The 15,818-nt window shown below is 36.3% G+C and overlaps 1 protein-coding gene across 3 annotated transcripts in view; it reads left to right on the forward strand.

The window, feature by feature from the left end:
- The window catches only part of MAGI2 (membrane associated guanylate kinase, WW and PDZ domain containing 2), a 1,418,975-nt gene that overhangs the window by 803,126 nt on the left and 600,031 nt on the right, over positions 1–15,818 (forward strand). For all 3 annotated transcript variants that reach the window (XM_061165155.1, XM_061165157.1, XM_061165156.1), the window contains exon 3: positions 3,939–4,058. In XM_061165155.1, the coding sequence (XP_061021138.1) occupies positions 3,939–4,058 (120 nt within the window). The remainder of the gene's footprint in view (positions 1–3,938; positions 4,059–15,818) is intronic.

The following is a 15,818-nucleotide window of genomic DNA, read 5'->3' on the forward strand; positions in this document are numbered from 1 at the left end:
GACTTTGTGCTCTGCCAAAATGATGGAATGGACTACAAAAAGAGATACAGGATCTGGGGATAAGGGGATAAAACACAGGGAAGAGGCAAAGTGAATCCCCAGGATGATGGCAAATGGTGCTCCCAGGATGATTGCTGTGTGGTAGATGAGCATAGTCCACATTGAAACAGGTCAGAAGTCTCTAGGAGAAATGTCTTCAATTGGATAAACTTAACAAAATGTTAAATATTCTTGTATATTCTGAGAGATTTGTTTATCCAAGGGAAAGAGAATTAATTAATATGTGGAAATGTAGAAATTGAAATAGTCAATTTAGAGTAAAAATATATAAGGAAGGAAAGTTAATCAGGGCAGTGCATAGTTCTGCTGGAAATAGATTTACATAGTATTATTATAGTAAATGTTAAATAGTAATCTAATGAAAGTTTGTTCTACTGGGAGAATGGGAGGAGGAAAAAAGGAGGAAGTAATGTGAGGAAGTGATATGAAGAAATATGGGCAAAAAGAGCTAAATCTTCATTCACTTTACCAAGAAATCAGTAGTTCCCTGTGGCTCATATAGTAAAGAATGTCTGTAATGTGGGAGACCTGGATTCCATCCCTTGGTCAGGAAGATCCCCTGGAGAAGGGAATGGCAACCTACTCCAATATTCTTTCCTGGGGAATCCCATGGACAGGGAGCCTGGCGGGCTATAATCCATGGGGTCGCAAAGAGTTGGACACAACTGAGCAACTGACACTTTCACAATAGTGACTAAAATAAAAACAAGTACCATCATAAGTTAATTATTCTAAGATATTGAGGTAAAACAGAAATCATCTAAAAGAGTTAAAAGTGTCTGGATAAAATGAAAAGTGTGTTGGAGAGGGGTGATAAAAGTCTTCATTAAAAAATAAAAGCTTGTACACTTGTAGAATAACAAACCTTGTAGAAGTATAGAGTCTTTAAAATATATGTGTAACTTTGATAAAACATAAAAACTAGACTTTGAGAGAAAACAGAAGAGGTTAGTCCTGATAAGATGGATGGATGATTAGAATTAAGGATGAAAATAATGCAGATGAAGGAGGTAGAAATTAGGAAACTTTAAGAAATTTTAATTCAGAATATCTCATTCACCAGAAAGAGAATGACCTGTCTTCTGCTGAAAGCCGAAGCCTTTGCATCTTTTAAAATGGTGGGGTGGTGTCAGAGAGGGAAAGAGATACTTATTAAAAGGATTTCCATGCATCAGAAGAATCAAGCTAACATTAGAAGGGGGAGGGGAGAGGGATGAGCTGGGAATTTGGGGTTGGTAGATGCAAACTATTACAGTTAGAACAGATAAACAACAAAGTCCTTATGTATACCACAGGGAACTGTATCCAGTCTCCTGAGATAAAATATAATGGAAAAGAATATTTTAAAGAAAGAATGTAAATATGTGTAAAACTGAGTCAGCTTTGCTGAACAGCAGAGATTGGCACAACATCTTAATCAACTATTCTTCAGTTTATAAAAACGAATGAGCAAAAACCTTGTCAGAAAAAAAAAAAAAAAAAAACAGCTAACATTAAAAAGCCTGAATCTGTAGCGTACTTTGTCAGTGAAAGCTTATGGTTTTCTACAGCAGCTCTAGTCTATGAATTAAATAGCTGATAGAGAACTCGGAGGCTTATTAAGCTGTGGGAAATGTTGAAGATGGACTAAAGGAAAGAAGACACTTCAGATCCCCAGTCCCTTGGTAGATAGAAAAGCAAGTGAAGTCAAATATGAGGAACATCAGGAAAGTTAAGAGAGATCAGGAGACTGGAGGCTATAATTAGAAAGAAGAACAGAACGGGAGAAAAGAGTAGGAGATTGATGCCAAAGATGGGAATTGCAGCTTTTAAGAATGTACTATAGAACTTCATCAATAAAGAGTGAAGTGGGCGAGCCCCCAGGCCTAATAGGCAGCCAGCATCAGGCAGGTCAACAGTAACAGGTGACAATGATGCAGTCACAGGCAGAATCCCTGAGGCAAGAACTCTGTCACATTGGCCTGATGTGGAAGATGGAAAACCAACCAGTAAACCGAAGTACTAATGGTCCTTCCAAGAAGAGCACAGCCCCAGACATGTTCACTAGAATTCGGTGAGGCAACTCACGTTAGTCAAGTCAGCAGCCCCGGAAACTGCCCTCAAGCTTGTGGGCAATGCTTACATTGTGCTAGCAGCACATTACTGCACTACAAACATTTAATTAGTCAAAGTGTGTAGCTTCTGAAACATGCAGATGAATTAGGAAGGAAAACTGAAACTTTGTTATGTGATTTTTTCTTAATGATTAGAGTGTATTCTAAATAAATAGAAAAACAAATTGATTGCCAAAAACCGTGTTAATGGGCTTTTAATTCACAAGGGTTAAGCACATAAAAAGTCAATGTATTGAAAGTTAAGGTTCTCATAGAAACATTGATTTGACAACATTATGCATACTAGGTGTGGGAGGTTTGTATTTTATAACATAAAAGCAGTAGTGAATATTATAAAATGCACAGTTAAAATAACAAATTCAAATTCAGGGGGAAGTCATTAAACATGATTATGGGGAAAAATTGTTTTGCAACCCTCAAAGAAGGTTGTAAAATTTAATTTTAGAACATAATGCCTTCAAACTTTAAAAAATATTTCCAGTGGAAATTAATCGTTTTTTACCCAAAATGAATTTTCCAACACATTGTATATCCTGACATTAGTTTATGCCACTCATTTGTCATCCAGATTTGATCCTAATAGACGAAGGGAAGAACTGATTGACCATTGCATGGCCTAGTTGATTAAGATTTTGGAGAGTGAAAATAAATTTAAGGGTTTGAAATATTAATAATTTTTCTGGTATATAGATAATGTGGACGATAGCTTACATGTCAATAAGCCTGCAAGTGTATTAATACTTTGTTTCCATATTTGCCTTCTATGTACTTGTGCATACTATTTGCATGTATGCCTCATGGAAATTCCAATCAGACTATGTGAAATCTCTTATGTACATAGCACTGAAAAAGGAAGGAGGATGCTTAAAGCTTTCTCAGGAAAGGAAGTGTTCCAGGAAACAAATTCACAGCCTTGATATGTCTCACTTTGGGTTCTCACCTCACAAGCTGGACAGAGATCTCGGAACGTGACTTCTCCAATGGAGCTATACTGAGCAATAGGATTGCGTTCCTGTGGCTTTTTACTCTATACGTGATATACAGGAAACAAGAATGGTGGACCCTTGCAATGACCCCTGGGAGGGTATCACCTCCCAATTTAATTAGAATTAAAGGCAAGAATGAAGGAAGAAAAATGACTATGTTATGAACATTATAATACTGATTTAATTATAATCATTTCTCAATTCTAATTAGTATTTATTTAATTCTAAGTAATAATAAAGATTTTCTGATCCTTTAAATCAGCCATTATTTGGTACAAAATAATTTTTGACAAATGACAACACCTCCCCCCCGCAAAGGAGCAAATCATGAAAATATAAAAGTAAATTGACATTTTGCTAACATTTCTATTTTCCATTATATTTTATGTCATAGCAAAGCAGTCTACAGAACAATAGAGGTCCTTTCATGGAAGTGAGATATGTAAATTCCTGAGCTAGCAGACTCCTGCCCAATATTCAAACCACCTCTTCAAAAAGGGCACAATGGTCTGCATTTTTCACTGAAAAATCTATGCAGCCACATTCCATGGCGATGAGCCCTTTATAAACTTGAAGAAAAATGCTTTGTATGTCTCCTTTAATCGTAACCCCCTGCTATTTTCTGTTTCCAAACAAACAGAAGGACAAATGCAAACTGCCAACTCACAGGATGTACAAACAAGTGTTATTGAATATTCAAAAGTATGGTGGTATTTCTAAAATTCAGCAACAAATCACTTAGAGTCTTTCTTTTGTTTTTAATTTTTTCCTTATTCAGGCACCACAAGGCCACATAAGGAGGGTGAGGTCCCTGGAGTGGACTATATTTTCATCACTGTTGAAGATTTTATGGAATTGGAGAAAAGTGGTGCTCTTCTAGAAAGTGGGACTTATGAAGGTAAGCACAGCTCTACTGCTGAATTTATTTCTTGTTGCATCACATTTTTCTCTTTCGACTGAAATGCATTAGAACACCACATTACTAAATTGCTATTGTTTTGGTTTGAGAGCTTTAATGAGGTCACTTTAGAAGAGTATCTTGTAAAGAAAATTTAAAATATGTCTGGGTAAATTCTTCTCTTGAGATACCAATAGAAATATATATGTATATTTCCACTGTAACCTTGTGTTACAGATATCCTGAGGGTAAGTTGTGATCTCCAGCTAAAGTATCTTCATCTTTAGGTAGCATCTAAAGGACCACACTCCAGTACTGTTGCCTGGAAAATCCCATGGACGAAGGAGCCTGGTAGGCTGCAGTCCATGGGGTCGCTAAGAGTCGGGCACGACTGAGTGACTTCACTTTCACTTTTCACTTTCATGCATTGGAGAAGGAAATGGCAACCTACTCCAGTATTCTTGCCTGGAGAATCCCAGGGACGGGGGAGCCTGGTGGGCTTACGTCTATGGGGTCGCACAGAGTCGGACACGACTGAAGCGACTTAGCAGCAGCAGCAGCAAAGGACCACAGGGCTTGAGTTCCACAGTCCTGTAACTACTTCTGTGCCGTTTTCTCCAGTTACTTCACTTGCCTTCACTGGCCTCTGGTAGAAAATGATGGTGTAGGAAAAAATACGAATTGTGGATGAACTCCAAAGCTCTACCACAAGTTTACTTGTGTGCCTGTGTCAACATTAATGAATGAAATTAAAACCTTGAATGTGGGAAGTACATTTTAGTAGAAAAATCACTGTAACCTAAGCCAGGATCTGCTTCAGTTCCAAACCTGCCTTTACTCCTTATCCACTGTGAATATTAAGTAGCCCAGGTAGTGTCTGTGAATCTCAGTAGTCTTACCTGTAAAAGGATAATGACTGCATTGAAAAATACAAATAAATAACAACATGATTCCTTGTGTATTTTAAGTAGCATCTACAGGCATGTAATAGTTTATATCTAATGAAATTACAGATCTGTGTCTGAACAGTGAGATTTTACTGGAACTAGAAAGCAGTAGAAAATAATACTTTTATTCTTATACCACAGTATTGTATATGTAAACTTTGCTTATATGTACTATGAAGTCCAAAGATGAATCTAGTCTTACTGAACTATAATTAATAGTGTGTGATACTAAAAACAAAACTCATATGCATTGCTGCTTAACCCATCAAATATCAGAGGTCTACAGTGAGCAACTAGATTTGTAACAGTTTGTTCACTTTTTTTCTCCTTCATTTACTTATAAATGTCCAGTGGACTATAGTTATTTAAGAACTCAGAACTTATTTTTGAGTTGCCAGAAGTATTATAATCTTGTTTTGCCTCACACTTCTATGGCAATTTAGGCTGAGACATGTGCCTAAGTTATAGCTCAGACATTAAGCTACTTATTGCCATGTTCATAGGAAATAAGCAAAAATACCTAGGAAAAGAAAATGACTTTATATTTGAATACTGTTTCTTCTTCTTCTTGTCAAAAATGAATGATAATGAAGATTGATTAAAAATATTATATAACTTATTTTTATTGAAGTATAGTTGATTTCGAGTATTATATTAGTTTCAGGTATACAGCATGATTCAATATTCTTATAGACTATACTCCATTGAAAGTTATTACAGGTTCATGGGTACAATTCCCTATGCTATACAATATATTCTTGTTGCTTATCTGTTTTATACATAGCAGTTAAATAAAAAGCTATGCTGATCATATAAGATACCTTAAAATATACATGAAAAATGCCTGTATAAATAATAGAAAATAATGATATCAAAGAAGTCAGTAAATTAACAATGAATGTTGTAGTATATTTTCCTGTGGACTTTGCAACATCATTCATTAGTTTCTATGTCTGCCGATAATAATGCCTTGTATTTCTTACCATATTTATGTAGCAAAGAACCTATGCCTTAACAACCAAGATCATTCCAAGAGTAGTATGATTAACAAATATGACTTACTCTTTTGTTTTGTTAAAGATTGTATTAACTATATAGAAGGTAAAAAATTAAATCAAATGTTCATATTAAACTTCCTGTATTTTCATGATAAACTAGATGCCATGGAGTTTAATATCAATATTTTATAATTAAAGCCTAGCTTAAATTGTAGATTTCAGCTAAATTTTGAGGGAAATATCCTGAAACCATACAAACATAACTAAGTTTTGTTATGATTCAGGGTGGATTGTCCTTAATCTTTTTCAGACATTTTTTTAGCACTGAGAGTAAAGTTGGTTGAACTGTTGCCAAATTGTTCATCACCCCCGTGTTCATGGAGCTGATTTTTGAATAATGAGGCTGGTTTACACTTGACTTCAGAGAATCAGGGCTATTATTTATAAAAACACGTTGTGTACTTGGATAAATAAGAATCTCTTTTCTTAGGTCATTATAGCCGTCTGGGTGGACATGAATGGAGCATTCTCAAATCTCAAAATCTTCAGATTGTCCTATAGTTACAGCTCAGAAATCAATAGAATTGGCATTCTAATAAAAATCACTGCTATTCTTTCAGGATTAATCACAAGCTCTAAACTCAGAGCTACCAGAGTTACTTGTGTTATTAATGTGTTACCCATCATGGAAGCCTAAGGAATGCCAAAATTTTCTACTGTTGGTTCTCTCAGAGTGTACTGAGTAGCAATCATGTTCTACTCCACTAGATAAAGACAGACCTCAGAGCTTTTGTATTTATCAAGCCTTCTTGTATCACTCTCTTGTAAGTTTTATTTAATAAAATGCCAGTTTCCCTGATATATGTTCTCCCTTCTGCACTCTTTGGGCCATTGTTCTTCTTCCTTCTTGCTAGACCATTCTCATGCCTTCTCATGCCTACTCTTCACAGCTCACAGCCAGACAAGAAAATTCACTTCTGATATCTGTGAATCCATTAAAGAACTTAGAAATTGAGTTCCTCTCAGCTCATATCTGTTAACTATATGGGATTCTTAAGACTGATATATATATATGTATATACTTTTGTCTTGTTGCCAGTAATTTTAATTTGACAAATTTTAGAATCTGTTCTTTGATTAGAAACTAGATTTTAGTTCTGCTTCTTAGATATTGGCTCAACATTCTTGCTCCAAAGGAATAATTCTATTATTATCAGAGGCTGCAAGGAAAGCTTTAATATGCTTGTACCTAACCGTGCAGTTAGGCCACATAGCACGAGACAGCATTTTAGCAGATTCTTACAGTTTTTTTTTCTGCATCACCAATCCCCCATCTAGTATGAGCAACTTCTTTCAGTTTGTTATACAACCACTGCCAAATGGCCTTGCCTGTAAATGGCCCAGAGGACTTGACTCTAATGGACCATCAAGTGTTGGTAAAGACTCTTCCATGACTTGGATGATCTCATCTTCATCTTTTCATATTCAGTCAGGTTGAAAATGAGATTAATATAACAAGGCATAGTTTCAGCCTTACATAACCTCAAGTAACGGGAGATAACACCATGGACCTACATATCAGGACTGAAGATAATAGGCTTCATGTGAACCATAGACCACAGAGTTCTGTGGATGAATGCAGGCAGTTTTTTTTTTGGTGGGGGGGGGGGGCTTAAGGTCATCTGCGGGTATAAATGAGATACTGACAGGTAGAATTAAATAAGTACATTTGGTAGTCTAAAGGTTATATGTACTTTTCAGAAGGAAGCCATGGCCCTTGAGAACTGTCCAAAGTGCTGAATTACCCAGGGATCTAAATCCGTGAATCCTGCCTGACTTACTTCCCGTGTTTGGAATGCTGCGTTCATGGTTCCACTGGCCACTCACACTGCCTCAGCCTGCATCCTGAATGTCATCATTTACTAAACCCATGTCCCTTGAGCTGCACCTAGACAATAATTTTATTTATTTAGAGAGATTATCCATGGTTGTGTTCCAGAGCAGCAGTTCTATTATAACGTTCAATATTGTATTTTGCTGTTCTGCTTTTAAAATGAAGCAAAGCTATTTTTCTATCTATTGAAGAAACCACTGGTCTTAAAGTTTTTCTTTAAATGGACATAAGCTTGATTCCTTCCATTTTTAAGAGGGCCAAATCAAACTCAGCAAGTTATTAGGGCATCTGACAGAATATAATGCAAATACGACATTCAGCTTCACCTTAATGCTATGGTTTCTCCTAATCATGGTATATGGACTTGCTGTTGTTCAATTGCTCAGTTGTGTCTTACTATTTGTGATACCATGGACTGCCACATGCCAGGCTTCCCTGTCCTTCATTATCTCCCAGAGTCTGCCCAAATACATGTCCATTGAGTCAGTGATGTCATCCAACTATCTCATCCTCTGTTGTCCCCCTCTTCTCCTACCCTCAATCTTTCCCAGCATCAGGGACTTTTCCTATGAGGCAGCTCTTCACATGAGGTGATCAAAGTATTAGAGCTTCTGCTTCAGCATCAGTCCTTTCAATGAATATTCAGTTTCCTTCAGGATTAACTGGTTTGATCTCCTTATTGTCCAAGGGGCTCTCAAGAGTCTTCTCCAGCACCACAGTTCAAAAGAATCAATTCTGCAGCATTCAGCCTTCTTTATGGTATAATCCGCATATCCGTATGTGACTACTGGAAAAACCATAGCTTTGATTACACAGACCTTTGTCAGAAAATTGATGCCTCTGCTTTTTAATATGCTGTCTAGGTTTTCTTCTAAGGAGCGAGCATCTTTTAATTTCATTACTGCAGTCTCCATCCACAGTGATTTCAGAGCCCAAGAAAATAAAGTCTGTCACTGTTTCCATTGTCTCTCCATCTACTGGCCATGAAGTGATGGGACCAGATGCCATGACTTTAGTTTTTTGAATGTTAAGTTTTAAGCCAGATTTTTCACTCTCTTTCACCATTATCAATAAGCTCTTTAGTTCCTTTTCTGTTTCTGCCACTAGGGTGGTGGTGTCATCTGCATATCTGAGGTTATTGATATTTCTCCTGGCAATCTTGATTCCAGCATGTGCTTTATCCAGCCCAGCATTTTACATGATGTACTCTGCATAGAAGTTAAATAAGCATGGTGACAATATACAACCTTACTCTACTCCTTTCCCTATTTGGAACCAGTCTGTTGTTCCATGTCTGGTTCTAAATGTTGCTTTTTGACCTGTATACAGGTTTCTCAGGAGGCAGGTCAGGTGGTCTGGTATTTCCATCTCTTTAAGAATTTTCCACAGTTTGTTGTGATCCACACAGTCGAAAGCTTTAGAGTAGTCAATGCAGCAGAAATAGATGTTTTTCTGGAATTCTCTTGCTTTCTCTGTGATACAGCAGATGTTGGCAGTATGACTTCTGGTTCCTCTTCCTTTAAACAGCACACCTAGTTTCTTAAACAGTTTTACTACAAGGATTCTGAAAATCAGTTTTTTCTCGCATTTGTACATATATCAGGAAGAATAGCACTTACTTATCCCATACAGTTCTCTAAAATTTTAAGTATTAAGGATGAATAATTTTCTAGAAAAATAAGCCAGTCACTCCTATTATGAGTTGAGATACAATAAATTTTACATAAAATCGTTCACTTTCAGTAATTAAAGTCCACATCCACTTCTTTTAGCATTAGCTAGGTACATGTATTATTGAAATTTAATCCTCTATTTCCAGTCAAGATAGCACTGGTGTCTGAGTGATGCTCAATCCAATGAAAAAATCATTATTGGTACTATAAGCAATCTTCAGAAAAACCATTCTTCTATAAACCTGACCATCTATTCACTGAAATGTAAATATTTCCTGAAGGGCAGAGCAGTGCTTCAGTTGGTGCTGAGATTGCTGTCATTCCAGGATACCAGAGAGAAAATTCATTTTCTTCTCTTTCCCTTATATTCTGTTACAAGAGAAGATTTTTACTATGTAAATAATAACCCCCACAGCAACAGTAGATTCTTGGAGCTTGCAGTTAAAATGGTCCAGCTGTTATTACATATTGTAACATTTTTTTTTTCTTTTGATGTTTCCTTCTTTTTCTTTCTCTTGACAGTTTTCCTATTGTGGAAGATTCTAAGCCATGCATTTTGGTATTCACTTTAGGAACACTAAACATTTGCACATAAGATTCACTACACGTTCATTTGACCAGTAAAGGAAAAACACATTTAGTGAAGTTTTACACCCCTTTGAGATCTTATAATGCCAGAGGTTTTTTTGTAAGTGATTCAATTTGTGTTCAAAGCTGTTTACAGAGAGTATATGATTTTTGCATGCTGCTTTGCTCCTGTGTAAGATACCAAGACTGGAAGTGTTATTGTGCATTAAAATGTGATAAAATTCTGTTTTGGTTTGGGACTTTTATAAGCCCAGGCTTTTCAAAAAATATGTAATGCAAATGCCAATTTCTAAGTCTTCTTTTTTTCCCAAGAGGGAGTAGATGGGACAAACCAATAAATTAATTAACTAATTTAATATTATTATTTAAATTATAGCTTAAAAACTGAAGTCAAGAAAGTAAAATGACCTGTTTACTATTAGTATTACCTAAACTACAATAAATCAGTTTCCAGGTTGGTTCTATATGTTTTTGCTCAATATAGATGAAAGAATCAGGACCAACCTTTTTTGGAGTACATTATTAAAATAAAGCCAGTAACAATGGACATAAGACTTGCTTCTTTGACTCTCCTCACAATGATATCTCACAATGATATTATCCAAAACTGTGATATTTGGGGTTAACTTAGAGTCCCTCAAGCTTACATGTTTAATTACAATGATTTTCTAACTCCTGTACACATCCCTTATAAATTTTTATCTGAAACAAATTGAGATTTTGTATGAAATATATATCATGACATTCATATAGTGGGAAGAAAAAAATGCCTGACTTTAAATTTTTCACTTGTATTTCTCTCCACTACTTAAACAAGCAGGACCTATTTGCCTTTGCCAATTGGGTAAATATTTTCAAGACCCTTGAGTTTTTCTGAGTGGGCACAAAATGGATAACAATATTGATAATAACTATTTTGTAATGTTTATGTGTATATGGATACATACTGAAAGATATTTACTGTATCTTACGTTTCCATGACTATCAAAGACAGTGTTCAGTGAAAATGTTAGTTGCTCAGACACGTCCGACTCTTTGCAACTGTATGGACTCTAGCCTGCCACACTCTACTGTCCGTGGGATTCTCCAGGCAAGAATACTGGAGTGGGTTGCCATTTCCTTCTCCAGGGGATCTTCCCCACCCAGGGATAGAACCTGGGTCTCCTAAATTGAAGGCAGCTTCTTTACCATCTGAGTCGCCAGGAAATGCCAAAGACAGTGCATTCACTCGTTCCGCAACATCAGTGCTTGGTCAAAGTGATTACAACAGTCTTCTACATGAGAGTTCACGTTTCTCTAAAATAATATCGATATGGTGATGATCAGTGCCTCTCTTCATTAGTCTTATATTAGACATAAATGTCTTCCTAAAGGAGAAGTTTTATTTATTCCATTTATTCTCAGTGATGCCCTGATGTCCCTTTCCTGTCAAACTTTTTTCAAACACTTATTTCATACATTATTTGAAAACTATAACCTGTCATCTTACTTTACAAAAGCCAGTTTTGTATATGAATTTCAAATCTGAAAACTAAAACTTTCTGAGACATCCTTTCCTTATATTTTCCATGTTTCAAATGTAAGAGATAGTAGGGTCTACAATCTGATTAACCATAGATTTGCTATTTCTCTCGGGGAAATGAAAATTATTAACATAGGAAAGCTGTGTGTACCCTAATTTTTATTACTAGATACCTTATTTCAGAACATTGATCTCAATCTCCAACAAAGTTACAGTAGATGTAGATGGTTTTATGAAATGTTTTTATAAACTATAATTCTTATTCAGATTGTGTATAAAACAATATCTGAAACTTTGAGGCTTCCATTGATCATGCTGCAAAATAGACAGATATACTGAGTGCTTTGACTAAATAGTCAAACTGTGACTGACGTGCCTGTGGGAGTGCACAGTTGCTCAGCTGTGCCAACTCTTTGCAACCTTTTAGACCTTAGGCTGCCAGGCCCCTCGGTCCATGGGATTTTTCAGGCAAGAATATTGGAGTGAGTTGCCGTTTTCCTCCTCCAGGGGATCTTCCCCACCCAGGAATAGTACCCACGTCTCCTGTGTCTCCTGCATTGCAGGCAGATTCTTTACCAGCTAAGCCATCATTTCTCAAAAAAGACCCTCTTGTCTCTATATTTGAGAACAGTCATACTGTGTAAGATTCCTTTCATACGAAAGTTCTTCCTTATTGAAGACTTTAAACCCTGGCAATTATGGAAAATTATTCATAAGATCAAGTTAAAATTTAATATGCTGAAGCAGTGAGTCCCTCTTTATACAGTAATCAGCTCTCTTAGATCTGTTGTGAGCTGTATATGTATGTATATAACAGGCAAATAAGATAAAGTTCAAGTAGTCAACATATCTTGTCTACATGGGATTTTTTTCATTAAAGTTTATTCTTAAATACTCTAAAATATGAATTTTAAGGCCCAATTAAAAAGATTGACAATTGTTATTAATTATAATAAAATGGAAAATTTTACTCATACTATCTTCAGCATATTGAGGAGGGCGCAGAAACCCACTTCAATATTCTTGCCTGGAGAATGGACAGCGGAGCCTGGTGGGCTACAGTCCATGAGGTCACAAAGAGTTGGACACAGTTGAAGCGACTTAGCATGCATGTCTTCAGCTTATTAGCTATGCTGACCTCCTTTCTGTTCCTCAGATAGAACAAGCACATTCTCACTTATTTGGGATCTTGAATTTGCCATTTCATTCTCCTAGACTATTTGTTTTCAAAACAACCATATATCCCTTTTTCTTATTCATGATATTCATCTAAGAATCTTCAGAAAACTCTTACCTGGCAACCTTATCCAAAATAACACCTGCTGACATTCTTTGTTCCCTTCCTCTATTATTTTCTTTATTGTACTGATTATAACTGAAAATACATCCTATGTCCATTTGTTTATTTGATTATTCTCAGTATCCATCCACTTGAATGTCAACTCCTCAAGAGGTTAAATAATTTGTTTGGATCACTGCTAATTCTTGAGCTTAGTATGGTTTCTGGCACTTAGGAAGCACTCAATATAAGTTGAATGAATGCCTAGGTTCCTTCCTCCAAGAAAGCAATGGGAATCCCTTAATTCCTACCTACAAGTTCAAACAGAATTGAAACTCTAGAACACATCCACTTCCTAATTCAAAATGCTCTAGGTCAGAAGTTTAGAGCTACAACATCAATTTAGCTTCAGAACCTTTGTCCTTGATTCTCTAGTATTATAATTTTAATCATTTTGTTCTTGTCTTAATTCTCATTATTTACTTCACGAGTCCCTGTTCTGAGTTCCCGTACTTGTTTCTCTCTCGGTATCCTATAAACTCTAATACTTTCTCCAGAATTCATATCTTATCTTCCTATGGCCTTTCCTCATAGTCTAGTTTTCATCATAGTGATCTATTGTTTGTTAGATTACTCAAATTCAAAGCCTACCAAACTTAGTCAACAAAACTATATCTTCCAGTAGCCCTCCTGCAACTCACCACGGACACATATCATGTTCTATTGACTGTAAGCCAAATACTTCTTAAACTAATGATAATTACCCTGTCATATAGTTTATGTCCTCAGAGGGTAAAGCGTCTGCCTGCAATGCAGGAGACCCGAGTTCAATCCCTGAGTCAGGAAGATCCCCTGGAGAAGGAAATGGCAACCCACTCCAATACTCTTGCCTGGAGAATCCCATGGATGGAGGAGCCTGGTAGGCTACAGTCCACAGGGCTGCAAAGAGTCGGGCATGACTGAGTGACTTCACTTTCCTTTCCTTTCATGATTGCTTTAATTTTTGTCAAAGTTTTATAATGACTGTCTTGATTTTTCTACATCTAGTACAGAATGTCAGTGGTGAGGTGGAGAACAGAGGTAATGAGGCCAAACAAATAGGAGAGATAGGAAGGTCCTGTAATTTATGGTAAAATATAGCAGCGGATTAGAGGATGGAGACTCCTAGAGACAGGCACACTGATAACCTGACAGTGACTCGGGACAGGGGAAAAGTACAAAAACTGTACATATGAAATTTAAAAAAAAAGAGTCACATAGGATTATTTGTTATAGTGGGAGCACTTGTCAGTCTCCCAAAAAGTAGCAGAGTATTGCAACACAGCACAGCTATTGATTTGCCTTATAATGACCCTGAGCAAATCAAAAGTTAACATATGCAAAAAAGGTAATATTTGAGAAATATTTCCTTCAAAGGTGATTAAAATTTTAAAAATTTGAGCTTCTAATACAGAAAGGCTATACAACACTCCCTGAAAATGCTGAACAAATGGAATGCATATCTTGGTATAAAATATTTTAACTATCTTCTGTCTAGAAACAATTTATAATGTCAGTTCAAATTTATATTCAAATTAACATTTGACTAAACTGTCTATGATTGATTTATGAATGTATTCAGTAAATGCAGACAAACATGATGTTCTTATACACCCCAAGTGTTCCAGGCTTATATAAATGTATTTTTAAAAATGACTAGATTGTAATGAAGTTGGAAACAACACATGCTTTGTTCCTGATAATGTTTGCCATTTTTTGAATATGTTAGATTTAAAATAGATCTATAAATCTATTGGTGCATTTATTGTTGCTATATAGTCACAAAGTCATGTCCAACTCTTTGAGACCCCATGGACCAGAGCATGCCAGATTCCGCAGTCCTCCACTATCTCCTGGTTGTTGTTGTTCCGTCACTAAGTCATGTCCAGCTCTTTGCAACCCCATGGACTGCAGCATTTCAGGCTTCTCTGTCCTTCACTATCTCTGGGAGTTGGCTCAGATTCATGTCCCATGAGTGGGTGATGTTATATACCCATCTCATCCTCTTCTCCTTTCTTCTCCTTTGCCTTCAGTCTTTCCCAGAATCAGGGTCTTTTCTAATGAGTTGGCTCTTCGTATCTGGTGGTCAAAGTATTGGAGCTTCAGCTTCAGCATCAGTCCTTCCAATGAATATTCATAGTTGATTTCCCTTAGGAATCACTGCTTTGATCTCCTTGCAGTCCAGGAACTCTCAGGTGTCTTCTCCAGCAACACAGTTCAAAATCATCACTTCTTCACTTCTCAGCCTTCTTTATGGTCCAACTCTCACATCTGTACATGACTAGTGGAAAAACCGTAGCTTTCACTATGCAGACCTTTGTCAGCAAAGTGATGTCTCTGCTTTTTAATATGCTATGTTTGTCATAGTTTTCATCCTGTTACTCATAACTTCATTGAGTTATGCAAGCCCCTTCACCAAGACAAAGTTGTGATCCATGAAAGGAATTGGTTCATTACCAAACTGTTAAAAATTAATGTATTAATAAACTGCAAATTTACAAGTTCATCTACTCTTTTTTTTTTTTTTAATCTTAGCATACTAGTTTGTAGATTTTTTTTTCCCCCACTTTTTGAAATACTCACCTGTCTGCTAGGAATCTTAAAGAGTGAGCTGCAGGCTACTTTTTCAAAGCCTATATTTACAATTGGGAAGGAAATGATACAACATTATCTTGGCTTATTTTCATAGAAAGTTCACATTCAGAGAGTGTTATATATATTCATCTTAGAAGCAAAAAGTTGATCAGAAGTTAAAGATATTTTACACTGGGAAGCTTTCTTGCAGCATTATGTGATCATGTTTTTCCTTCATTTTCTTGG

Source organism: Dama dama, chromosome 18, assembly GCF_033118175.1.
Source record: "Dama dama isolate Ldn47 chromosome 18, ASM3311817v1, whole genome shotgun sequence".
Classification (NCBI taxonomy): Eukaryota; Metazoa; Chordata; class Mammalia; order Artiodactyla; family Cervidae; genus Dama; species Dama dama.